Below are 27,941 nucleotides of genomic sequence, written 5' to 3'. Positions count from 1 at the left end.
TAAATGTTTCTGAGGAAGAAATTGTCAGAAATGCCTAAAAAAAAAGCATATGCAACAAAAATGGTAATTCTGGCTTCAGTAATGTCTCAAAAGATGGGTTTATAACAATATGACAACAAAATTCTGTGCATCTTCTTGATTAGTCACTTTTTGAAATTGTCAAACAAATTTTGCAAAATTATTGAACAAATAAATAAAATCTCTATGTATATATGTGTAAAAATGTGGTGATACAAAGCACTGATGAATGTTACCTAGGTTGACAGTAAGTTTGACACGACCACCATCAAGTTCCAATCTCAGAGTATCTGCTGAATCTCGGGATGTTGTGGCCATTAAGATTCCGTAGGCTCGTTGTGACATAAATCGCAGTGATACATCTTCTGCTTCTGTATGCATTACGACAGGCAGTTGGATTTTCATAAACTTGCTTCCATCATAGCTCAGTATTGTTGCTTCTGTTAAAAAAAGGAAGAAACAAAAAACTTGAAGACAGTTCTTTGTATAATGACTAATTTACAAAACATATTTTCAAGGTAATATGCCATTAAGTACCAGCACCTTTACCTGATTCCTAGCATTTGAGTTTAAGGCTAATAACTCGCCTTTTAAATTTTATTCAGTACACAGTATATGATTTAAAACACAACATCACAGAATCAGAAAATGGTTACAACATGGAAGGAGATCATTTGCCCACTGAATCCTTGCTGGTTCTACATCCCCCTTCACTACTCTCTCTCCAACAGCCCTGCGTATGGCTTTTTTTTTGGATATTTATTCAGCTCCCTTTTAATCACCAAAATTGAATCTGCCTCCACTACTAGCCCTGCAGTGCACTCCATACCTTAACCGCTCACCACATAGAAACATTTTGCTTCATGTTACTTTCGGTCCTCTTGTCAACCGCCTTCATTTTCCGCCCTTTAGTTCATGGCCCTTCTGCCAATGACAAAAGTATATTCCTATCTACTCTCCCTGAATAGTTCATGATTTTAAATGTCTCTATCAAATCTCCTTGCAACTTCTTCTATTCCATCAAGAAGAACCCCAACCTAACTAAAAGCTTCTTATCCCTGGAATCATTTAGTTGAATCTATCCTGCAGCCTCTGCCAGTCCTGCCATTAACCTTGTATTCTGCCTTCAAATTCCATCTCCCAAAGTGTATCACTTCACAATTTTCCAGGTTGAACCCCATCTGCCACTTCTCAGCCCAGGTCTGCATTCTATCAATATCCTGTTGTAATCTACAGCAACCTTCTACACTATCCACAACACCACCAACCTTCATGTCATCAGCAAACTTACTAACCCACCATTCCACATCCTCATACATGTCATTTATAAAAATCATAAAGAGCAGGGGTCCCAAAACAGATCCCTGCAGAACACCACCGCTCACCGACCTCCAGGCAGAATACGTCCCATCTACCACCACCTTCTGTCTTCTATGGGTGAGCCAATTCTGAATCCACACAGCCAAGTTTCCCTGGATCCCATGCCTCCTGACTTTCTGAATGAGCCTTCCATGAGGAACTTTATCAGACACCTTACTAAAATCCATGTACACCACATCCACTGCTCTACCTTTATCAATGTGCTTTGTCCAGTTTTAATAAGGCTTATCATGAGTTCCTGGCTCTTCTACTTTATGCCTCTATTTCCAAAATCTGGGATACTTTTTAACCTCTTTCTCAATCTTCCCTGCCACTTTCAATTAACTTTGTACATATATAGTCTATTGCTCTGTGCAGTATATTCATTGACTTTGTGACAACTGTTCACTGGTGATTTCTTCAATGCTCCAGCAGCAGAATTAGAAGTCATGGCAATTCTCAGCATTAGACCCAGGGGCCCTCATTACAAAATCTGATTTTCATAGTCAGAATGCAGGGTCATTGACCTGAAATGTTAACTCTGTTTCTCTCTCTCCACTTAAGCTACCTATTCTGCTGAATACACCCAGCATTTTCTGTTTTGTTTATTTTAGTACGCAATATTAGGTGGTCATGAAGTGGCCTCTTCTACACTTGGAACAGCACACGAGACTGAATGACATCTTGCAGAACACTTCTGTTCAGTCTGTAAGCATGACCGTGAGCTTCTAGTCGCCCATCATTTAGTTCTCCATCCCCATCACACTCACATGACCTGTTCTCACATTTTTCTAACAAAACCCAATGCAAACTCAAACACCTCATCTTCAAACTCAGTAAAATACAGCCTTCTGGACATGACATCAAATTCAACAAGTTGCGTTAATCAACCATTCCAGCCTGAGATCTCTTAAATCCAGTATTCACATTTTTCTCATTGCCTATATACACCTCCCTCAGACATATCTATATTGGTTCACTCAACATTACCACCCCCAGCTCTTGCATCATTCCATCTCTCCTGCTCTCCACCTTTCCACAGACCTTCACTTTTGTTTTCTTCACCCATCACCTATTCTCTGCAATGTAAAAATCATTTCACCTTTTTTTATTCTCAAGCAAGATTATTAATTTGAAATGTTAACTCTGTCTGTCTATAAATGTATTTTCAGGCATTATTTATTTCAGATTTCCAGAAACTATAGCATTTTGGCTTCTAATAATAACTCATGCTCTTTATGTCCTGGTTATTCCATCTCTTTAGCTAGTCAGCCTGCTTGCCACAGATCCTTCATAAATCATGCCAGATTGAAAGTCATATTGTGATAAGGAAAATCAAAACTACAGGATTTATTAAATCTTTGTAGGCTCTGAGGTGTGAGATCAGCTTCAAATGCCATCCCGTGATTAGTCATTGAAAAACTAGTCATTAACAGTTACACATTTAGATGCACTGGGGGCTCCAGCTAAACTTACAATTGAATGTTACCAAGGAGCCTTGACAACATTTAATCACAATTGACTTGCATCACTTGCATCATTCATAACTTAAATGCATGTTCTAGGAGCAAAAATATAGAATGTATATTTCTGTCATCCAGCTTTCATCTTTAATATAAAACAAAGTTAATTATATTACACTTAACTGAATTTTGCATTTTATTTCCTTTTGTTTAATTTGTGGAACTTAACAGTATGACTGTTACTTGACACTTGAACATTCCATAAGAGAAAATGCATTTTCAGCTGTAAAAAACAAACTGTTGTATGTGTCCAAATGCCTATATATCCATGCTTGTGCATAACCGTGAGGCTGTACTTGTGACACAGTTACAGCATTTAAAAGGTATTTGGACAAGTACTTAGATAGAAAAGCATTACAAGCCTAATGCTGGCAAATGGGATGAGTGTGGGTAAGCATCATGGTCAACATGGACAAATTGGGCCAAAGGGCCTTTTTCTGTGCTGCACGACTCTGTGACCCAGCAGTATATTTAACTGTACGTGCATGACTATCAGTATGTGTGGCTCCATGTGCAAGAATGTATACAAATGCATGCACTTGTGTGTGAGCATGTGACTGTGTCACTATATATGTGTGTTTAATTGTGCATGTGTACCAGTGGGAACATGTTTTTTTCTGTTCATTTGTGTATGTCTGTCTCTATTAACCCAAAACATTTATTCTGGTATGTTCCACATTGATAAAGTGTTAGTATTGACTCATAAAACATACTGGCTGTGCTTTATTGTGTCACCAACTAAGTGATATAGAGGTGCCTCACAGATACCAGGCAGGTGACATACTTGTCTACCACCATTGACTGATACATAGTTGATAAGAAGCTATTCTGTTTTCTCGTTTGTATTCCCTATAATTTTTTTCTGCATTCGGAGATCTCAATGAGTACAGGGTTTAAAAGAAAATCCTGTTCCTGATTAGTCAGACAATTCATGATGATTCCCAAACTCCCTCCTCATCGAATCTCTTTTTAATGCTACATTTCTGAGCTCAATGGAAGACTCTTGCAACAAAGAATCATGATTTAATAACAGCAATCTTTTACACAAGAAAGTGACACAAGAAAGGGCATTAGGATTCACTTTTACATTTTCCCCTTATGGCAATAACTTCCTTTAATCTTTGCTGTACTATGAGATTATATCAATTTTATGTATTTCTAAAATACATGGATATAGCTTTATAAAAAGATCCATACAAGTTTGAAGCTAAAAGGAACCAGTAATTCACATAAGTAGAGTCAATGTTTCTATTTATTCTATGCAAAGCATTTCAAATAACACTAAGAAAAGCAAAATCCTGGCAATGTGAAATATGCTGATAACACTCAGGACCTCAAGCATCATCTTTTGAGAGAGAAACAGAATCAATGTGTCAGGTCGATGTCCTTTCATCAAACTTTTATGTAAGTACAGAACCAAGGAGTGGGGGCAGAAAAAGAAGAAATGGAGAAGTCAATTATAAGGTGGAGGGAACATCTGACTGAAAAGTAAAATCAATGGCAGTGTAAAACAAGAAGGGATTAGATAATTGGATAAATAAAAGGGCAAGCAATTAGGCATTCCATTATTTTTGCAGAGATGTTCACTAAACACCCAATCTGCATTTGACTTCCTTAATGCAGAGTTGACCATGTTGTGACAAGCAGATAAAATATACCAAACAAAAAAAAACAAGTAAAATGTTGTGTTGCACAGGAGTGTATAGTGGACTCTGAATGGTGAGAAGGGGTGTTGTGAAAAGGTAGGTGTTACATCTAGTATGCTACAATGGACATATTCTGTGGGAAAGAAACCCTGTGTTGTTACTGTTATATTGCACCAGACTTGACTTCCTGACCAACAGACCACAATCAGTAAGGATAGGCAGCAACATCTCCAGCATGATTATTCTCAACACTGGTGCCCCACAAGGCTGCGTCCTCAGCCCCCTACTTTACCCCCTATACATTCACGACTGCATGGCCAGATTCTGCTGTAACTGCATCTACAAGTTTGCAGATGATATCACCACAGTGGGCCATATCTCAAATAACGATGAGTCGGAGTACAGAAAGGAGAAAGAGAGCTTAGTGACATCGTATCATGACAACAACCTTTCCTTCAATGTCAGCAAAACAAAAGAGCTGGAAGGGGGTGGTGCACACGCTCCTGTCTACATCAATGGTGCTGAGGCCGAGAGAGTTGAGAGCTTCAAGTCCCTAGGAGTGAACACCACCAATAGCCCGTCCTGGTCCAACTACATACCACCAGGCTCAAGAACAGCTTCTGACCCCGCTGTTATAAGTCTACTGAATGTTTCCCTAATATGATAAGATTAACTCTTGACCTCACAATCTACCTCATTATGACCTTGCACTTTATTGTCTACCTGCACTGCACTTTCTCTGTAGCTGTTATTCTGCACTTTATTCTGCATTCTGTTATTGTTTTACCTTGTACTACCTCAATGCACTGTGTAATGAATTGATCTGTATGAATGATATGCAAGACAAACTTTTCACTGTACATGTGACAATAATAATAAACCAACCAATACCAGATGCTCTTTGGATCCTTCCACACATTGGCAGGTGGGTCCATATTTCTCCCTGTTTTTATTCCAACACTTTACTGATGCAAAAGACTTTTATCCTCTTTTCAGATTTTGCATGCTTCCTGCCTTCTCAGCCTTTCTGTTGTAACCATTTGTATCTCCTCAGGTATATTTTTTAATTTCTATATTTATCTATCCTTCGATTTGGATCATTATCATTTTTCTCCTTAAGTCAATCTTTTCCCCTCAAACTTTCCCTGCTTCCCTTCCCTACTTTTGCATCCATTTAAAAAGTACTCATCTTTATTATTCTTTTATTCTAATGAAAGGCAATGATCTGAAATATTAATTGCTTCTCTCCCTACAAATGATATGCAAGTAATGTTGAATCTGCGTTCCATATGTAAAAGCTCATCTGTTTCAATCCAAAAAAACTTATTTTAGACATGTCAACATTCCTTGACAAATCTTTTAAGAATATGCATCTAGAAATATGAATGTATAACCATGTTACACACATGAAAATGAATTGCTTCTCAGAGCAAAACATAATAATGACCATTACTGTGCATTTGTGTGTCAATATGAAAATTTAACCATACACTTCTGGCTAAATTCACCCTTATGTCACCCTTATGCTCCTGACATAATTTCTGCTCCCAAGACGATATGGCTTTCCTAGCACATTATTGGAATGGGATGCCATAATGATTAAATCAATAGCTTGCATTCATCCTTAGAGCCCTATCTCTACATGATTATCCCCATGCCTTTCAGTTATGTCTAAAGTACAAAGCCTTGACCCATTGATCTGCCACCTGTAGTTGACCCTCACTAATTTTTACAGATGCACCATCAAAAGCATCCTATCCGGATGCATCACAGCTTGGTATGGCAACTGCTCTGCCCAAGACTGCAAGAAAGTGCAGAGTTGTGGACATAGTTCAGTCCATTATGAAAAGCAGCCTCCCCTCCATGGACTCTGTCTACACTTCTCACTGCCTCGGCAAAACAGCCAGCATAATCAAAGACCCCTCCTGCCATGGACATTCTCTCTTCTCCCCCTTTTCATCAGGCAGAAGATACAAAAGCTTGAAAACATGCACTACCAGACTCAACTGCTTCTATCTCTCTGTTATAAGACTCTTGAATGGACCTCTTGTACGTTCAAGATGAACTCTTGTCCTCACAAGCTACCTCATCATGGCCCTTGCACTTTATTGTCTACCTGCACTGTGCTTTCTCTGTAACTGTAACACTATATTCTGCATTCCGTTATTGCTTTTCCCTTGTACTACCTCAAAGTACTTATGTTTTGAAATTATCACAAAGATTATCAACTGCTCACAACATGAATGAACTGTTTCTTCAAACAAATAGGTTCAATTGTACACAAATGATTTTAGTTGAATCAAAAATCACTCAGTAAATTTTTCATCCTCAGCTGATTATATCTGATTAACAGTGTATAGTGATTAACAGTAAAGCTGGTTAAAGGCAATTTAATTCCTGGCTTGAATAAGTAGATCATAAACTATCAGTATTACTCACAGATGCTAGGGGAGCGTAATCACCATCACACACAATGCAACAATATATGCTATCATCTTGTTCTCCAAATGCTGTAGGAAGGTTTAAGTGAAGCTCTACTGGATATAGAAAATAAACTTAATGGTCTACTTTCAGAGGATGCAGGAAGGCAGCAACAACTTGGAGCTGCATGAACCAAATTTAGGGTAAACAATAAGAAATATGAAACTAATGATTGATTGATGCCTGCTAATTCTAATACTGAGCTTTAACTCTGCTTCACCTGAATATTTTTAATCTTGATTCCCAAGGCCCTGAGAAAATAACCAAAATCTATGCCTTATTGTAATGAACCAGCACAATTATAAAAATAGTCCTGTAAACAACACCCAACAACCCATCAGTAAGCAGTGACAGTCATGTTTAACAGGGAAAAATAAAGAAAAAGGATCCAATGCTGCAGCATCTGTCTTCCCATCTGCTTGTTTCTGTTCATAACAAAATTTTGCCACAGAATACTGAAACACTGTTCATGTAAATATATTCAAATACCTTGAAGAATATGCAAGAAAATATGCTTTTCCTGCATGAACACAATTGGGAATACATGCGGAACATGAAATTGAAGTTGATTACAAACTATTCTATATTATGTCTTTTTATCAACAATTCCAAGTAATAAGAGTAGTCTAAGAGTATCAATCTATATCCTTCCCAGTCACAAAAGCTGATACACTATAATCTGCTCAGAAAGGGGCTTCTGATTTACATATTCTGGCTTTTATTTCTCTTTATAGCCAGGAGAGCAGTATTGCTTAAATGGAAGGAAGCTACTCCACCTACGCATGTTCAATAGTTACGGGATGTTATGTCATACTTGAATTTAGAGAAGATTCGCTGTTCAGTTTTTGAATCTAACCTAGACTTTCAAACCCTGTGGGGACCCTTTTTGAATTATTTTCAAAATCTCTGATTTGGGGACTAAAATGCAGATATTGGCTGACACTGTTACATTTTTTAAGGTTTTTCCTTGCTGTTTCTTCTATCTAACAGCTTCAGGTTTTGGTAGTGGGGGTAGATTTTTTTTTGTAGTAAAATATTTCAATTTTTTCTTTCCTTATTAACTAACTACTATATGTGATTATTGATTTAGAGTATTGTAATCTTAAGTACGACTTAATACAATGTATTCAGTAGTATTTTTACTTTCTTTTTTGATGCATGTACTCTGTATTTTTTTCATGGACTTAATAAAAATATTGTAAAGAAAGAAAGGGAGCTGAATGTACAGGATCGTTAATGTGGAGGTGGAAGATTACCAGGCAGGTTGAGTTATATGTGGTTTAACTAGCATTATTAATATAAATGTAAAAATAGGTGTTCCACCATTTTCCTATTTCAAAAGCAAAAGAAGAGGCTGGCCAGGGTGAGAAAGCTGTATTCTGAAATAAAAATTAAAAAGCAATCTATTATATAAAGTACAGGATATGTATTTACTTTATCTGTATCTTTGTCCATAATCCAGCTCTTTGTTTTGATGCTGCAGAGTTATATTGGACCCAATTAACTCCAGGGATTTGTTCCTTATGCATGCAACACAAAATTAATGCTGAACCTTCACATTTTGCAGCCTCAGGAACTGTTTGAATTTGCTTACATTTTCTTTTGATGCCATCCACAATATTAAACTTTAAACACCTGCAAAAAATTGCACAAATTACCTAGACAGCAGGAAATGTACTTGCTGCTTACTTCAAAGGGTAGACGGCCAAAAAAATTAATAGATTTAAAGAATCAAATAGGTGTAGCCTGAGATACTCAAGTAAACATGAAAAGTGGATTCTGAAAGATAGGGTGCAAACGTAACGATTAATGTGGAGACTGATTTCCTGACTTGTGCATGGTCAGATATAGAGAATGAAGGGCCAGATGGTATAGCAGATGACAAAACAGGTTGACAGTAGAGGAGGGAAACAAGGAACAACAAGCTCAGCAGTGCAGAGAAACATTATTAGTGTATTGTGGATTTTTTTTAACAGCTTAAAAATACAAATGAATTTTAACAAAAATGTAAATCAGCAGATGAAATTGAGTTCCATGAACAAATTGGGGCTGCTAAAAAATTATAATCACTCAAAATCATCTGCTTATTTCAGCTCACAGAAACAGTGAGTTTCTGTTCTTCGCAAGAAATGAAAACAATGACAGTGAGTCATTCACTCATTTACCTCTGTTTGAAGAGAAACAAAAACAGAAGAATGACAGATGCAACCAGAAAGCTTTCATTATTGGCCTTCAATCCATGTTATTGTTTCAAAGGGTATAATGTAAATACTTAAAACTAAATAACAACTTTATAGTTGTTTGTGGTTTTGCTTGTTTACTGAATAACGATGGATCTGAAATCGAAGGGCAAATGCAGCACCGGAATCATGAACCTGGACTCGGACACTAGCCGTAATATTGGATGAGACTCGCTTATATGAAACTGGCACAATACTTTAGTAATCCCAGTTTAATCACTTGGTGATTAATCACTTCTTTTTTTATATAATTTATGCATTGTGAGCACAATCTATACTTATCTAACGTTCAGAACAGATCACAATGGAAAATGTAGTATCAGTAACAATAACAATCTGACAATAAAAGTTGTTGCAAGTGGCTGCCACATTACCTTGCCACATGATTTGATCGTGTTGGCTGTATATTAACAGCCAGGAAAAAGAATAAAAAACTCTTGAATATTCAGCATTTTTACTTGTTTGGCAACAATTTTCCCAATTAAAATTAACATATCTGGCATGATATCATACTATTTTGTGGATAATAAATGCTGGTGAATGCTTCACATCTGCATCTCCCTCAGATCTCCATTAAAAGAAGGATTTTTTCAATTAGTAGCTGATCTTGCTACCTCGAAACCACTTGCCAAATTGAAATATGTAGGCTTAAAAAATGTAGTCTAAGTGCAAATAATTTTTGTTCAATTTATCTGCATTTTATGCTTAAGATGATAAAATGATTTTGGTCAAAGGGTTAAAGCTGTGATAGAAATGTGTTCCCTGTTGGTTTTGACAAACAATACAGTAAGAACTTTGTACTCTTGTTCCAAAATTTAGTTCCATGGACTTCTCTGGAGATAAATTTCAGAAGCAGAGTATAAGATAAGATATCTTTATTAGTCACATGTACATCGAAACACACAGTGAAATACATCTTTTTGTGTAGTGTTCTGGAGGCAGCTTGCAAGTGTCGCCATGCTTCCAGCGCCAACATAGCAGGCCCACAACTTCCTAACCTGTACACCTTTGGAATGTGGGAGGAAACCGGAGCACCCAAAGGAAACCCACTCAGACACGGGGAGGACGTACAAACTCCTTACAGACAGTGGCTGGATTTGAACTTGGGCCGCTGGCGCTGTAAAGCATTACGCTAACCGCTACACTACCAATGATAGCTGTTATCCAGTCATGTGATTCGTGTATTTGACCAGTGACAAATTTCACTGTATTGGTTTCCCAGCTTATGAATAACATTAGCTAATTGGAAACTAGGTCCCTCACTCCTGCTTTAATTGCTGAAACAGTGGTATGAGTTTTTTTTGTAGCAACCATTCTCCATATGAGTATTGCAATATAATGCCAATCAGTATTAATGGCCACTGGAAGTTGCCATAAAAATCATCTGAATTTATTTCAGTCAGAACCTCTGGATGGAACCTTTAAGCTGTAATCAAGATAACTATTTCCAAATTATAATTGGGCTAGCTCATTACAACCTATCCTGTACGAGAATATTTGAGCTTTAACCTTTACTGTGCTTGGGTTTTCAGTGACAACAATTGAATGGAACATAAATCCTTGAAGTGAAAGAACAGTGCATGGCTGATTTCAACATGCACAGCTGTATATCAGATAAGCGTATTGCAATTATTTTAATAATGATGCTCATACACTTGATTAAAATACTAGTAGCGTTTTCAAAAACTAACTTGGTAACAAGAACCAAAACGACATACAAAAATAGTGAGCACTGAAATAAACACTGATGACAACAATCAAAATAGCATTCCCAACTGCATTATGTCAGGCCCAATCTTTTCTATTTCTTATATATCACCTAAGTTTTAATAATTTGACCCAGAAATCAGGGGTCTTGGCCAGGATCATGATTGGATTCGCAACAGAGGGTGGTCGTTGCAACCTGGAAGCTTAAGAGAGAGTTTCCTCAAGGTATCAATTTTGAACTTAAAATTGACTTTCACAAAGTGGGTTTCCAGAGCTGGAATGGGAATTGTTAAAGCAAGTCGCCTTTAAGTTAGAGAATTGGAATTGGTTTATGTCAAAGTAGGCCTCACGTATTGTGAAGGCCTGCTTCTGCGTGTTGGTCATGTGCCATCTGCAGGCCACACAAGCATGCATGAAAAATTATAGAAGGCATACCATGTCATCTGTTGGTTGCAACAGACAAGTTCAGGTACCTTTGTGCATCTGCAGTGCATCAGACTAGGAAAGAAAAGACACTGATTTCATAAGAGCATGGGACAAGTGCCAGATTACCCTTTGAAAAGGATCTTCCAATAGAATTATAACATTCAATACAGTTCAATTTTGCACTTCATGATGAAACTTGTGCTTCAACTTCTGAAGCTTTATGTATTCAAAACTATTCTGTTCTGATTACAGCAAGCTCAATTACACAAAAACACTATAAATGTCATTAGGATATATCATTTTTAGTTATTCTAATTAAATGACAATGGAATATCATGCATGAAATCTACTGTTGAAGTTTCTGTCAACTGCCATTTGAACTAGGCTGTGCCATTTGCAATTCCTACAATGTGCCACAGGGTGGTACAGAATGCACATTCAAATCAACACTTTTGTAATGCTTCTGACAGGTTGTTTTTGATTCATGCCAGATTTGTTCTGTACTTGATCGCACAATCTGGATGCATCAAAACAACTGGCAAAAAGCCACGATGTGGCTATTTCAAAAATATTTGCATAATTCTGCCTGCAACCATTTTCTTGTTGAAATTCTGAGGGGTTTTTATAAGAAATGTCTACTTCAATTCCATCTCTGTACATCTCCAAAGGAAAAGCCAAACCAAATAAATGTACAGTTTGCAAAAAAAGAGAAAGGAATTGGGGACTCCAGGCCTCAAATACACATCTTGCAGCTGAAAAACAACAATCTACAAATGATTTAAAACAATAATCATAGAAGATTTTTTTAGGTATATATGTACAAAATTGAAGGAGGAATAGATTTCATTTCTCATTTGAACCCAAAGATTATACTATGTGTTTCAAGCTACTTCAGAATTTGTAGATATTCAGCCCAACTGCTCAAGTCACCATGATCATACAATAATTTTAAAATAACTACTTAAGATTGATAAGAAATGATCTGAGAACATCTGTGACCAGGACACTTGATTGCCAGTAACAAAATGACTACTTAAAAAATAGGATGTTTTTGCTAAGTATTACATTGCTCTGAAAAACTCTTAGTGAATCTCAAAATGACTACTGATGGTTCAAAGAATAGAAATTTACTTACACATTGAACTTTTAAATGTAAGCACAAATTATCAAATTGCAAGAATGGATATCTGTCTTGAAAATTAGTCTGGAAAATACATTGCCCAACATTGCAAAAACTGCTTGCTGATCAAGCAGTGAAATCACTTCTTTATATTGTAATAGATTTCTGTCCACATTTAAAGACATTTGGGTAGTTGTTTTAAATTTTTGGTTTGCAATTTTCTTTCTCTAAGAGCAGCAATCACCCTGAAGAAACAAGCTCACATCTGTTCTGTGTATTGCCGTTTTGCTAAAGTAGTCCTTACAGTATCATATAATGAGTTATGATTGTGTAGTTATTGCAGAACGATAATAGAGTAGACCACTCCCCCATCAGTCCCCACACAAGCAACCCTCATTCCCCTCTCCTCTTCCTCTCATGTCTCCCACATGTACAAACAAATGTGTGCCCACAAGGTGGCAGCGGGAAGCATTTTGCTCTCAATAGGTCAGGATGGTGATGCAGCGGGTAGAGTCAGTGCCTCATGGCTCCAGGGTCCCAGGTTCAATCCTGACCTCAATTCTTTGTGTGTGGAATTTGCATGTCCTCCCTCTGACTGTGTGGCTTTCCCTTGGTTGCTCCAGTCTCCCTCCATTTCTCAAAGACATGCAGATTGGTAGGTTAATGGCCACCGTAAATTGCCCACAGATGGGAATGTGGGAGGCATAAGTCACAGGAGGAAGAGAATGAGAATGAGGAGGAGGGAATGGGACTCATGTTATTGCTCTACTTGGAGCCAGCAGGGACCTGATAGGCTGAATGATCACCATCTGTAGTTTAATAAGTAGAATTAAACCTATTTGTGCCTGCAGGCAAGATATCAGATCTTACCTGATGCAGCTCAGAAAAAATATGTTCATCTCAATGCTTCAGATCTGCTAAGAGCTGCTGAAGTCAGTCATACAGAATGGAAAAAAAGCCCTTCAGGATGTTCGAACCCCCACCTCCCAAACATATGTGGGTTAATTGGCCACTGTAAATTGCTGCATGTTTGTGTGTGAAGGGTAGAATTTGGGGAGAGTTGATAGAAATGTGGGGAGAATAGAATGGGATTTGTGCAGGATTATGTGATTGGGTGCTTGATGGTCAGCACAGTCAAAGGGCCTGTTTCTGTGCTTTGTGACGCTATAGAACAACATACCATAGTAGGAAAAGCTGGGCAGGTTAAATTCGCCAAGTTATAATTCTTTTTTTAGGAAATATATTTATAAATAAATTTGTAGTAGCACACAATTTATATTGCAATTTAATTAAGATCTCACTAATCAGGAGAAATAAAAACAAATTCTAAACTTTTATCATTTGAAATAAATATCAGCCCTGTGGGTTATGCATCAGGGCTATTAGATTTCTTTGGAGGGCTTTTGGTTTTTTTTTACTGTCTTGGGCATCAATAATCCATGGTAATCTCATAGGTTGAAGTAGCTGTGGTTATAGATGTTTGTTTCAGCTATTTATTTCTAGTTCTATGAGAAAAAGTGAATTAAGACTTCTTCCTTCACATCCTACAAAGATCCTATTCCCAACAAATATTATGTATCCCCTTTTTCAATTTCACATCTATTTCTTGGTTTATTGCCTGTGCCACTGTAATATTATTTGGTGGCCTATAGACAAGTCCCACCAATTCTTTTTTTCCCTTTACTATTCCTAAGGGCAGGCATGGTACTGTAGTGGTTAGCGTAACGCTATTACAGCGCCAGAGACCTGGGTTCAATTCTGGCTTCTGTCTGTAAGGAGTTTGTACGTTCTCCCCATGACTGCATGGGTTTCCTCCGAGTGATCCGGTTTCCTCCCACATTCCCAGGACATATGGCTTAGGAAGTTGTGGGCATGCTATGTTGGCGCCAGAAGCGTGGTGACACTTGCGGGCTGCCCCCAGAACACTCTACGCAAAAGATGTATTTCACTGTGTGTTTTGATGCACATGTGACTAATAAAGATATCTTGTCTTGTCTTGTAAACTCAGGGGATCCAAACCTGTAGATATTCTCTGAATTAATTGGACAGTAAATTTCGGGTGGTATATTTCAATAGATTTCATGGTTTCCATCGCACTGAATCAAATTTGACCCCAAAGAAAGAAATAACAATTACTGAATATTTAGTTTGAAGCAAGTATGAATTGAGTGGCCTGAATGCATTTATTTTTTTTACACTGAATCACCGACATAATCAACAGAGAAGCTGTCCATTGGGCCCAATCAATTCAGTTATACTATACTTAAACCTTTTATCATCTTTCCTCATCCAACTCTATTCTTGTTTGTTTCTTTGCAATAACAGGGACAATTTCAGAAAAGAACTGATAAAAAGGAATTTAAGGCAGTTGACTCAACATTTGATCAAAGATCCAAGCATAAGGCAACCTTATGTGGATAAGCTTTGAAGAGGAAAGGTCAGAGCTTTTGGCAAAGGTGGACGAAGGCGTAAGGGCTTACAAGAAACAGCAGGGGAGCGACAAACCAGTTGAACATGTGGAGGAGAATTTTAAATTCAAGGCATTGGTGGACTGGGAGCCCAGTGATTGATGACTGGAAGGAATTGAGAGTTAAGACATGGATGGCAGATTGTTGAATGAATTCAAGTTTATGGTGGCATACCATGAGAGTACTGGAATAGTAGAGTTTGGGAATAATAAGATCATGGATAAGAGTTATATGGAGAGCAAAATCATGGAAGGGTAAACAAATGTGGGATCAAACATTCAGTTCAGTTTAAACAGGAGCTGAAACTTTTGTATATCTAGTTCACCCATTGATGGTGAAAAGACTGGAATATATAGCCTAGAAAGAAAGATACTGGTGTGTCCCAGTGTTTAACTGAAGAAAGTTTTCTCTCATCCAGGATAAGCATTCTAAAGACATAAGCAGTGACGGGATCAAGAGTGGTGGTGGTGAGGTAGATCCGGATGCCACCAGTGTACAATTGAACCTGATTTTATGTTTTTGGATGACACAAAGGGCAGCATTCTGATGAGAAACAGCATGGGGCCAATGACAGATCATGTAGGGACACCAGAGGTAATGGTGGAGGAGTGGACTGGATGTCAATTGTTCAGAGCAGAAACAGATGACAGCAATGCACACTTTAGGGGTTTTGCAATGTTGATGGATTGAAGTCTAATTTACTTTGAAGTAAGCAGAATTATGGATTCACCAATGCACTGTTTTTATTTTTTAATAGAAGTAATTCTTCCTCTAGATACTTATTCCCTCAGTGTGACAGTTACAACAAACCCACTTCGTGACTCAGCAGCAAAGACAAATGTAACTTGAGCACGTTGGCACTTTGTTCTTTGTACTTCAAGAAATCCCGGTAGAAAGTTCATATGCTTAACAGTCCCCATTTGTTTACTGTGAAACTCACATTAACAATATGAATGAAAATTACAACAGAGTTCTCCAGAACAAAGAGCTCCAAATGCTTCTGTCATTTAAAATTCACAAATTGTTGTAGAGTGCATCCATTTAAAATACTAGGCCTTCTCCAATGTGCTAGTGAATAAATTATGTGTTTATTTGAAGGATAGACTTGCTGAATATTTTCAGTATTTTCTGTTTTTATTTTATTATGAAGAGTTGTCATATATAGGTTCCAAAATTTACCATGTAAGCTGTCAAAAATGGATTGCCTCACAGTTACAATAGCTATTACAGTACGAATAGCAATAATTATTGATGGAAGTGATCCATTTCTGTTGGAGTGATAAGAGTAATCATGAAAAATCAGCAAAATCATCACTTATTAATCTACAGGAGCAATACAATGGATTATTCATTGCTTCAGAACCAACTATTGTTGGTTTTAATATTAATCTTGATTCATCATTGAATCGTGATTCCAACCACTTTTCTTTAAGGCTCTTTCAAAATATCTTTATTTTCTGCTGGAGCAGATTTTCTGCCCACTGTCAACATACCTAAAAGTGATTCAGTCCATTATACCTGATCCATAATAGTTTTCAGATTCATTCTAAAGATTATAATGATGTAATCAATTACATTATTTTGCAAATTTCTTTCTATTCCTTCCTTCCTTGTTTTCTCCTATTTTTCCAGTTTTATTGTTTGCTTCCACATTGTATTAATTAACCAGAATGGAGGGAAAGATACTAGTTGTCACCATGAGTGGCATTAAGTTTACTTGGCGACAAACCAGCAGGATGTACTTTTACATTAATTTCCCGAACCCTCCAGTGAAATGTACCGCTCGGAGTTTGACACATCACATATCTATTTTGACATTGTGGTTTAGATGTCTTGCTTACCTCTCTCACAGGACCTGCCAAGAAATCCAGTTCCAGAACAATCACAAATATATCGGTTCCAGCCTTCTCTACAAATACCATTATTTCGACATGGATCACTAAGGCACTGCTTTGGAAGTTCCTTGGCACATGAAGGTTTCACTCCAGCCACATTTTGGATCTCAGCCATCCTCCGTATGTCTTTACTTTGACCATCAATGAACAAGTCTCTAATACATCCAACATAGCCATAATTAAGAAGAGCTGTCCACACTTCTGTTGGAAAAATAAGAGCTGCTTTGTTCTCAGGAAGTCCACCCAAATATAGGTCATCATCCAGATCCAGAATTTCACTCTCCCCGTGTGCCATATATGGTGAACGTTTGCTGTTTATGGATATAGTTCCTGTAAAGAAAAGATAGCATTTTAAAAATATATATATTTTAATAACTGATTATTTAGGAAATGATTATATCATCATTTATTTCAGTCATTATGTACTTTTGCTCAAGATCAAAGTTAATTCGGTCCAAAGTTCTGGATAAGCTATTGGCAACATCCCATACCCACTCTGACCAACTAAAGCAATATTGTCCAGTACATTTTCGAGGTACTACCATTTCAATGATAGTTTAAGGGAAATGATGTGCAGAGAAGCCTTGAAAAGACATCTTCATAATATGTTTAGTGTGTAGTCTTCTTCCTTGTGGTAAATTCAACCACAATTATCATTGTCGCTTATCAGATCTTATTAGATAGAGCATAATGTATTGTTACAAACCTTCCCCAGAGTGTCTACAAAATCTCAGGTGGGAATTAACCTAAGATTTTAACAGGATGCATCCACTAAGTGTTTAAGTGGTCTTTATGTGGCTGACAGGAAAAATCAAAGATAGCATTAAATCAAAAGGTGTATAACGTTTCCACAAATGGGAATAGGCCTGAGGATAGAGAACATTTTGGAACTCAGCAAAGGAGGACCAAGTAATTGGTAAAGAAAGGCAAGATAGAATATAAGAAACAAAAATCTAAGAGATTTTTTCTATTTCTTCACTTGAAGGGTGATGACTCTTTGATATTCTCTACCTCAGAGCACTGTAGAGCCTCTACCATTGATTTCATTCAAAACAGAGATGGGTAGATATTTGGATATTAAAGGAATCAAGGTATATGGGCATGGTGTTGAGGTAGAAGATGCTTCAAGTGTAGTTACACAACAACAACGTTCTATTTTGTGAGCGAACAATAAACAACCCACTTAACAGCCCATTGTAATATTTCCTAAAACAAACCACATCTCAAGAACCCCAAAAGAGAACATGAATGTATTAGCCACTGCAAAGAAGCATTGATGATTGCACTTTTGGAGGACTAGCATGGAAAGGTAAATTACTATTAAAGGCATGATATGAAAAATATAGATGAGCAGAGATATCCTGGTGGTCCTTATACACAAATTGTCAAAGATAGTAAGGCAACTTGATAATATTACTTGTTCATAATGAGTGGAGTAAAAATAAACTCAAAGAAATCAAACTAGAACTTCATTAATTTTCAGCTGGAGTACCCTGAACAGTTTGGCCACACATAACAGGAAAGATGCAAAAACTTTACCAAGAATATTAACAGGAACAAAGATCCTCAGTAAATGAAAAGAGTTGGAAAAGGAAGTGCTATTCTCCTTGGAAAAAGGAAGGTTAAGAGATGGCTTAGTACAGGTTTTCAAGGAATAAGCAATCAAGGAGGTTTTAATGGAATAGGTTTTGACAAAAGTGATTTCATCTGGTGAGGGTCTGGTGATGGAGTCAAAACACTGGCAGAAGTTCATGAGTGGAGATAATTTTTTTCCCCACTCAGAGTTATTAGGATCTGGAACTCACAACTTGAAAAGGTGGTGAAAACCATCCACCCAAAATGGTTTTAAAGGGGAATTGGGTGTGTACTTAAGGATGAAGAACTTAGAATTTTCAGATAGAAAGCACAGATTTGGCATTAAGCACCAGAACTCTTTCAAACAGCCAGCCAAAGTATATTGGGCACACATCCTTTTTCTCTACTGCATGTTTCAATACTCTTTTAGTAAATGAAAACATAGATGATAATCATGTTATTAAAATCAACTTGACAGTGCAGACACCACTGGATTTTATTTTACTTAACACTAACAATTGTATCCACATATATAAGCTATCACATATATTCTGTATTACTTTAGATATTTTTGGTACTCTTTTAATAAACAATGTTTATTTGCTTTAATGTTTTTGACTAAAGTGGGCTTTCAAATCAAGATGCGATTATTGTTATAGTAGGGATGATTAACTGGACTCTGAAGAGAGAGTGACACATTAGTATAATTAGTCGAGATTTATGACTGCATCATCTACCATGTATGAATACTTGTCTGCTACTACTGTGATAGACATCAATAAAATACAGTTGTTGCTACTAGAAACAGCCTGATTGAATCTAGCAGGTGGCAACTGGGACAATCGTGACTCGATGAAGAACTAAGCCTTAGAAACAAAATTACTTGATTGTTGAAATTGTGTATTTCACTTAGATATTAATTTTGAGCCTAGGATACTCTGCTTTGTTCTTGATTAGTAAGTCACTGAGGAATGAAAATAAGTGTTCAAACTGTGCTTTCCATGACACTATAAGGTAATTAAACATTTCTTGAGTCTGATGCAGAAACTGCAAACTGTTTTTCACAATTCCAATTACTTTGATAAGGACTTTTTTATTCCTTTTATACCACTTTGGATGGTAGACTTCAAAAGGGAATTCTCGAGTATTCTCCAAAGACCATAGATGCTGTCTCCAATGAAATTAAGGAGTGTTCTATGTTACTCACAATCTTCAGTGCTATCCTTGTTATCATGCTTACAATAAATTGTTCAGCAGCATTCCTGGAAAGGAAATGTATGGCAAAATATTTTCAGGCTCAATTTTCTTTCCTAAATATGCAAGACCTGTTTTTATCCAATGATCATTTTATAAAATATTAGACTGCACCATTTATGGATGACATGTTAGTATAATCAACAGATGGCTACTGTACTACAACAGGAATTGTGACTGATTGTACAGATTATAGGGATTGGATGGCTTTGCAGGCAGCTGCACTATAAGAAACAGTTTTGTACTCCACGATCCCTAAAATTGCTCGTAAGTATTGCATCCCAATTTGCCTTGACATTTTCAGACATCCACTACCCCAAATATGGTCTCACCAATGCCTCATGTAACTTAAGGTCACATCCCTAATTCTGTAGTCAATTCCCCTAGCAATAACAATAACATTCTGGTCAAATTTCCTAATTACAATATGTATTTGCTTACTAGCATTTTGTGAATCATGCACTTGGAAAACCAGATCTCTCTGCATCTCAGAGCTCTGCAATCTCTCACCATTTAGATAATATGAGTTTTATCATTTCTCCTGCCAAAATGGGCAATTACACATTTCCCATTTGTCCACTTATTTAACCTACCTATAGCCTCCTTATATTATTTTCACAATATATCTATCCTTGTGTCACCAGCAAATTTAGCAACCAGACCTTCAGTGCCTTCAAGCAATTCACAGATGTAAATAGTAAAAATCTGTCCCAGCACTGATCCCTGTTGCACACCACTCATTTCATTTTATCAAGAAGATAAAGATATATTTATGCCTATTCTGCTCCCTGTTAGCGAGCCACTCTTCGTCCACTCCAGTATATTACCACCTACACCATAAGCTTTTACTTGCATAGGTTCTTGGCAATGTCTGTGTTACTTAGATATTTATGTTGTGACGAGGATTCTCCGTCCTCAGACATTGAACCTCTATTGAACAGTAGTACCATGAATGCCATAAATCAAAATCCACGGGAGATGAGACTCTATCCCTCTCTGTCACTGTCACACCGTTTTACAGTTTGTACATTCACAGAGCCCAGATTGTTATTCGGAAATTTGACCAGAATATTATAGATATTGGAAGGGGAATTGAATACAGAATTAGGGATGTGACCTTAAGTTACATGAGGCATTGGTGAGACCATATTTGGGGCAGTGGATGTCTGAAAATTTGTTTTAGGTCAAAGCAAAAGCAGCAATTTCTATTGTTTATCGTAGCAGGGGTTTTACCTTAAAAGTAAAGCACTAAGAGACTGCCATCAGAGAAAAGGCTCACCTGGTCAACTACTAGAAGTTGGTCCTCAGGGGATCCTCAGCAGATTGACCCCCTGGGGAGGCGTGAGTATGTGCAGGGTTCAGCTCAAAGTATAAAGGGGTAGAGAGAAAGGGAAGGATATCCTAGATTCAGCTATTACGTTAAGATTACTGACCTCACTTAGCCTCAAGTAAAGTATTTCACCATAGAATAAGGAATTCTATTGTAGAACATAGAACATTACAGCATAGTACAGGCCCTTCGGCCCATGATGTCGTGCCGACATTTTATTCTGCTCTCAGATCTATTTAATCCTTCCCTCCCACATAGCCCTCCATTTTTCTGTGCTGTATGGTTCTACGGTTCTATGGTTCTATGTGCCTATCCAAGAGTCTCTTAAATGTCCCTAATATATCTGCCTCCACCACCTCTGCCGGCAGTGTATTCCACACACCCACCACTCTCTGTGTGAAAAACATACTTCTGACACCCCCCCTATACCTTCCTCCAATCACTTTAAAATTATGCCCCCTCGTGTTAGCCATTTTCACCCTGGGAAAAAGTCCCTGACTGTCCACTCGATCTATGCCTCTTATCATCTTGTACACCTCTATCAAGTCACCTCTCATTCTCCTTCGCTCCAAAGAGAAAAGCCCTAGCTTGCTCGACCTATCCTCATAAGACATTCTCTCCAATCCAGGCAGCATCCTGGTAAATTTCCTCTGCGTTCTCTCTAAAGCTTCCATATCCTTCCTATAATGAGGCAACTCGAACTGAACACAATACTTCAAGTGTAGTCTAACCAGAGTTTTATAGAGCTGCAACATTACCTTGTGGCTCTTGAACTCAATACCTTGACTAATGAAGGACAACACACAATACGCCTTCTTAACAACCCTATCGACCTGCGTGGCAACCTTGAGGGATCTATGGATGTGGACCCCAAGATCCCTCTATTCCCCCACACGGCTAAGAGTCCTGCCATTAACCTTGTATTCTGCTTTCAAGTTCAACCTGGAAAAGTGTGAAGTGATACACCTGACACTTCTCAGCCCAGCTCTGCATCCTATCATGTCCTGTTGTAACCTACAGCAACCTTCTACACTATCCACAACATCACCAACCTTAGTGTCATCTGGAAACTTACTAACCCAACCTTCCACATCCTCATCCAAGTCGTTTATAAAAATAACAAAGAGCAGGGGTCCCAGAACAGATCCCTGCAGAACACCACTGGTTACTGACCCCCCCCAGGCAGAATACACCCCATCTACCACCACCCTCTGTCTTCTATGGGCAAGCCAATTCTGAATCCACACAGCCAAGTTTCCCTGTATCCCATGCCTCCTGACTTTCTGAATGAGCCTTCCATGAGGAACCTTATCAAATGCCTTACTAAAATCATGTACACCATATCCACTGCTCTACCTTCATCAATGAGCTTTGTCACATCCTCAAAGAATTCAATCAGGCTCGTGAGGCACGACCTGCCCCTCACAAAGCCATGCTGACTGTCCCTAATCAGTCTATGCTTCTCCAAATGCACATGAATCCTGTCCCTAAGAATCTTCTCCAGTAATTTTCCCACCACTGAAGTAAGACTCACTGGTCTGTAATTCTCAGGGTTATCTCTGCTCCCTTTCTTAAACAAAGGAACAACATATGACACCCTCCAATCATCTGGCACTACTCCGGTCACCAGTGAGGACACAAAGATCGTTGCCAAAGGTGCAGCAATCTCTTCCCTTGCTTCCCTTAATAACCTTGGATATACTGTATCCAAGGCCCTGGTGACTTATCTATCCTAATGTTTTTCAAAAGTTCCAGCACATCCTTTTTCCTCACGTCGACACGCCCGAGCATATCAGCCTGTTGTATGCCATCCTCACAAATGTCAAGGTCTTTTTCACTGGTGAATACTGAAGCAAAGTATTCATTAAGGACCTCCCCTACCTCTTCTGACTCCAGACACACGCTTCCTCTTTTATCCCTGATCGGTCCTACCCTCACTCTAGTCATCCTCCTATTCTTCACATATATGTAGAACGACTTAGCGTTTTCCTTAATCCTACTCACCAAGGCCTTCTCATGTCCCCTTCTAGGCATCCTAAGTCCATTCTTAAACTCCCTCCTGGCTACCTTGTAACTCTCCAGAGCCCTGTCTGATCCTTGCTTTCTAAACCTTTGGTAAGCTTCTTTCTTCCTCTTAACAAGATATTCTATGTCTCTTGTCAACCATGGTTCCTTCACTCTACCATCCCTACCCTGCCTCAATGGGACAAACCTATCCAGAACCCCATGAAAGTACTCCCTAAACAACCTTCATATTTCCATTGTGCACTTCCCCAAGAACATCCGTTTCCAATTTACATTCCCAAGTTCTTGCCTAATAGCATCATAATTTCCCCTTCCCCTCATTAAATACTTTCCCACATCATCTGCTCCCATCCTTCTCCAAGGCTATGGTAAAGCTCAAGGAGTTATGGTCACTGTCTCCAAAATGCTCTCCTGCTGAGAGATCTTAAACCTGATCAGGCTCATTGTCTAGTACCAGGACCAGTATGGCCTCTCTTCCAGTCGGCCTGTCCACATACTGTGTCAGGAATCCTTCCTGGACACTCCGGACAAACTCTGCCCTTTTCTTTGTCATTTACCTAAAATCCTGGGACAAGACTTCTGATCAGCCAGCAATAATTCAATCACTGTTCCATTGTAAACATGGACAGGCAGGATAGCTGTCAGTTCTGCACCATTGGTCGCTCTTTTTTTTAGTCTGAATTCTACACAATTGTAGAAGTTGATAACACTAACTGAAACTAAATCACCTTCATGGATGAAAGAAACATCAAGCTTACACAAAAATGCACTGACAAAAGCAGATCCATTTCCTTTGTAATGAATTTCAATGTATGCTTATCATATTTTAATACTTTATAAATATGAGGGATAAGTAGACAACTAAATTAATAGCTGAACATTACTTTTTTCTTTCCAATAATAAATACATTTCCCCTGTGTGATAGCAAAAAATGGCTCAATTCATGGAGGAATTGCAACAACTATTCATTAGGATATCAAATCTAAATATTCATTTTCAGAGGTGTGTAACAGGATCCGAAAATAGTAATTTTGCATATTGATGTAAATTCTTCTTAATTACAGGTAATTCAGTATCTGCAGCTTATGGTTGTTAGCAGGTAAATGCAAAGAAATCTTCAGTTCAATATTCACAACACAAAAGCTGTCAATTGTCTTATGGTGCCAGAGGTGATTGCTAAGGGTTAAGTACTGATGATAGATCATCTGGACACTTTGCCTGTGAGTATTGTTTGAAACAGACAGTGGACAGAAAACGATCCTGCGTTGTCTCAAGTGGAAGTCAGATATTCCACCAGAGAGAGGAGTTCTCCAGCACCATTTGAAGGATTTTGTTCACTGATGTTGAATTCATTTAGTGTGAGGGCAGAGGAGGAGAGAGGAAATACAGCAAAGCATAAATCTATGTAGTAATATATATATAACTTATGTTGTTGATTGTTGTTCTTCTCCAAGCCAGCAGGGGTTATGGTGCTCTTGTCTCACTCTTTTGATTGGAGTTGATGTCAATGCTGTGTGTGCAGACGTGCTCTCAGCAGACTTGAAGAAAATAAGTAAACTTTCAAAATGACAAAACTCAGCTGCCACCATTGTGGTGGTTCAAATATAACATGCCACCTGGTCTGAATGATCAGGAAGGACCTATTTACCCTGGCAGGGAGGTCAAAACCAAAGGCACAAAAATTTCATGCTATTGGGAAAAAAGTTAAGAGGTGTTTTTAGGAAATGTTGTTTTCATCCAAATAGTGGTGGCCATTTGGAACTCAGTGCCTGAAAGGTTATCAGTCATCGTGGAAAAAAACACAGAATAGTCTAGTATTGCGGTGATGTGTACTATGCAACAACATAAAGGATTAAATTTGGTGTGATCGGAGATTTACTGGGGAGCAAGGAACATAAAGTTCGTTTTCTCGCAGGCTTTTTACTGAGGAGAGAAACAGGAGCTGAGAGGCCAAGGAGCAGCGGGTCCCTCACAGATCCAGGCTAATTTAGAAGGTCCAATAAAAAGGAGGTCATGACAAGCAGAGTGGCCATTTTGGAGTGACCATTGTTGGAGTGGACAGAGTCAGAGTGAGTGGCTTTGGCACAACATGCTTCGGCATCAAGAGGCGAAGGCCATCTGCAACGATACTGGTGAGTATCTGGTAAGTAAAGGTAAGGCTTACTGTTATTGGTATAACTTTTAAGTAGATTACAGCTAAGTAGGAAAAATATAGTTCAGATGGAGGGCAAGGTGATGTGCTGCAGCTGCATGATGTGGGAGCTAGTGGACCCTTCTACAGTGTACGGTCACCACATCTGCAGTAAGTGCTTGAGGCTGGAGGAACTTCGGATCAGAATTGATGAGCTGGAGTCACAGCTTCAAACACTGCGAAGCATCAGGGAGGGAGAGAGTTATGTAGATCGGGAGGCAGTCACCCCCCCCACCCTTAGAGCAGGTACTTCTAGGGTCCAGGAGGCAGATAGATGGGTGACTGTTAGGGGAGAGAAAGAGAAAGGGAACAGGCAGACAGAGCAGAGGACCCCAAAGGCTGTTCCCCTCAAAAACAAGTATTCTGCTTTGGATGCTGTTGAGGGGGATGACCTAAAGGGATCAAGTGGTAGTAGCCAGGTCTCTGGCACTGGGACTGGTCTTGCTGCTCAGAAGGGAAGGGAGGAGAAGAGGAGGGCAAGAGGGCAATAGTGATAGGGGACTCAATAGTCAGGGGAACAGACAGGAGGTTCTGTGGTCATGAGCGAGAATCCGGGATGATATGTTGCCTCCCAAATGCCAAGGTCTAAGATATCTCTGATCAGGTCCACAGCATTCTTGTGTGGGAGGGAAAGCAGCCAGAAGTCGTGGAACATGTTGGTACCAACGACATAGATAGAAAGAGGGATGAGGTCCTGAAAAGTGGGTTTAGGGAGCTAGGCAGAAGGCTGAAGAACAGGACCTCAAGGGTAGCAATCTCAGGATTGCTGCCGGTGCCACGTGATAGTGAAGGTAAGGCACAGGAGGAGATGGCAGATGATTGCGTGGCTGAGAAGTTGGTGCAGGGGGCATCTGAACTCAAGGGGGACCAATATCCTTGCAGTCAGGTTCGCTAGTGTGGTTCGGGAGGGTTTAAACTAGTTTGCAAAGGGGATAAGAACCGGATGGATAGGTCAGTGGAAGAAGTGCATGGAGTAAAGCCAGATATAACATATAGAGAGGCTTTGAAGAAGGAGAAGCAGAGTATAGGGTATAAAAGTAGTAAGGTGGATGGGCTAAAGTGCATTTACTTAATGCAAGAAGCATCAGGAATAAGGGTGATGAACTGAGAGCTTGGATAAATACATGGAACTATGATATTGTGGCTCTTCGAGAGACTTGGCTGTCACCAGGTCAGGAATGGATACTGAAAATTCCCAGATATCAGTGTTTTGAAAGGGATGGGGGGGGCGGAGAAGAGGAAGAGGGGTGGCGTTATTGGTCAGGGATAGTATTACAGCTGCAGAAAGGGTGGATAATGTAGCAGGATCCTCTCTAGAGTCAGTATGGGTGGAAGTTAGGAACAAGAAAGAAGCAGTTACTCTACCGGGAGTGTTCTATAGGCCCCCGGTAGCAGCAAGGATACTGAGGAGCAGATCAGGAGGCAGATTTTGGAAAGGTACAAAAATAACAGGGTTGTTATCATGGGAGACTTCAACTTCCCAAATATTTATTGGCACCTGCTTAGTACCAAAGGTTTAGATGGGACAGAGTTTGTTAAGTGTGTCCACAACGGATTCCTTACACAGTATGTTGACAGGCGACTAGAGGGAATGCCATATTAGATCCAGTGTTAGGTAATGAACCAGGTCAGGTGACAGATCCCTCGGTGGGTGATCGTTTGGGGGACAGTGACCACCGCTCCCTAACATTTAGCATTGTGATGGACAAGGTGAGGAACAAAGAGGACAGGAAAATATTTAAATGGGGAAGGGCAAATTATGAGGCTATAAGGCTAGAACTTGCAAGTGTGAATTGGGATGAGATTTTTGAAGGGAACTGTACTATGGAGATGTGGTCGTTGTCCGGGGATCTCTTGCAGGATGTTAAGGATAAATTTGTCCCAGTGAGGCAGAGAAAAAATGGCAGGGTGAAGGAACCATGGATGACCAGAGAGGTGGAACATCTAGTTAGGAGGAAGAAGGCAACATACCTAAGGTTTAGGCAGCAAGGATCAGATAGGGTAGCAAGGAAGGAACTTAAGAAGAGGCTGAGGAGAGCAAGAAGGAGACATGAAAAGGCCTTGGCAAGTAGGGTTAAAGAAAACCCCAAAGCATTTTTCACTTATGTGAAGAGCAGAGGATGACGAGAGTAAAGGTAGGACCAATTAGCGATAAAGGTGGGAAGATGTGCCTAGAAGCTGTGGAAGTGGGTGAGATCCTCAATGAATACTTCTCTTCAGTATTCACCAAAGAGGGGGGCCTTGATGACACTAAGGACAGTGTTGGTAAGGTTAATGTTCTGGAGCATGTTGATATCAAGGAGGAGGATGTGTTGGAGCTGTTAGAAAATATTAGGACAGGTAAGTCCCCGGGGCCTGAAGGAATATTCCCCAGGCTGCTGCACGAGGCGAGGGAGGAGATTGCTGAGCCTTTGGCTAGGATCTTTGAGTCCTCGTTGTCCACGGGAATGGTACCGGAGGATTGGAGGATGGCAAATGTTGTCCCCTTATTCAAAAAAGGTAGTAGGGATAGTCCAGGGAACTATAGACCAGTGGGCCTTACATCTGTGGTGGGCAAGCTGTTGGAAAGGATTCTTAGAGCTAAGATCGATGGGCATTTAGAGAATCATGGTCTGATCAGGGACAGCCAGCATGGCTTTGTGAAGGGCAGATCATGTCTCACAAGCCTGATAGTGTTCTTTG

The 27,941-nt window shown here is 39.1% G+C and overlaps 1 protein-coding gene across 16 annotated transcripts in view; it reads right to left on the bottom strand.

The window, feature by feature from the left end:
• Positions 1-27,941, bottom strand: part of nrxn1a (neurexin 1a) — a 1,334,105-nt gene that overhangs the window by 672,915 nt on the left and 633,249 nt on the right. For all 16 annotated transcript variants that reach the window (XM_052010794.1, XM_052010792.1, XM_052010793.1 and 13 more), the window contains 2 exons: positions 16,830-17,213; positions 255-458 (listed from right to left, as the gene is read on the bottom strand). In XM_052010794.1, coding sequence (XP_051866754.1) covers positions 255-458; positions 16,830-17,213 — 588 coding nt within the window. The remainder of the gene's footprint in view (positions 1-254; positions 459-16,829; positions 17,214-27,941) is intronic.

This window comes from Pristis pectinata, chromosome 3, assembly GCF_009764475.1.
Source record: "Pristis pectinata isolate sPriPec2 chromosome 3, sPriPec2.1.pri, whole genome shotgun sequence".
In the NCBI taxonomy this organism is placed as follows: Eukaryota; Metazoa; Chordata; class Chondrichthyes; order Rhinopristiformes; family Pristidae; genus Pristis; species Pristis pectinata.
Note: the sequence above shows the minus strand (reverse complement) of the source record. Positions and strands in the feature narration are given on the sequence as shown.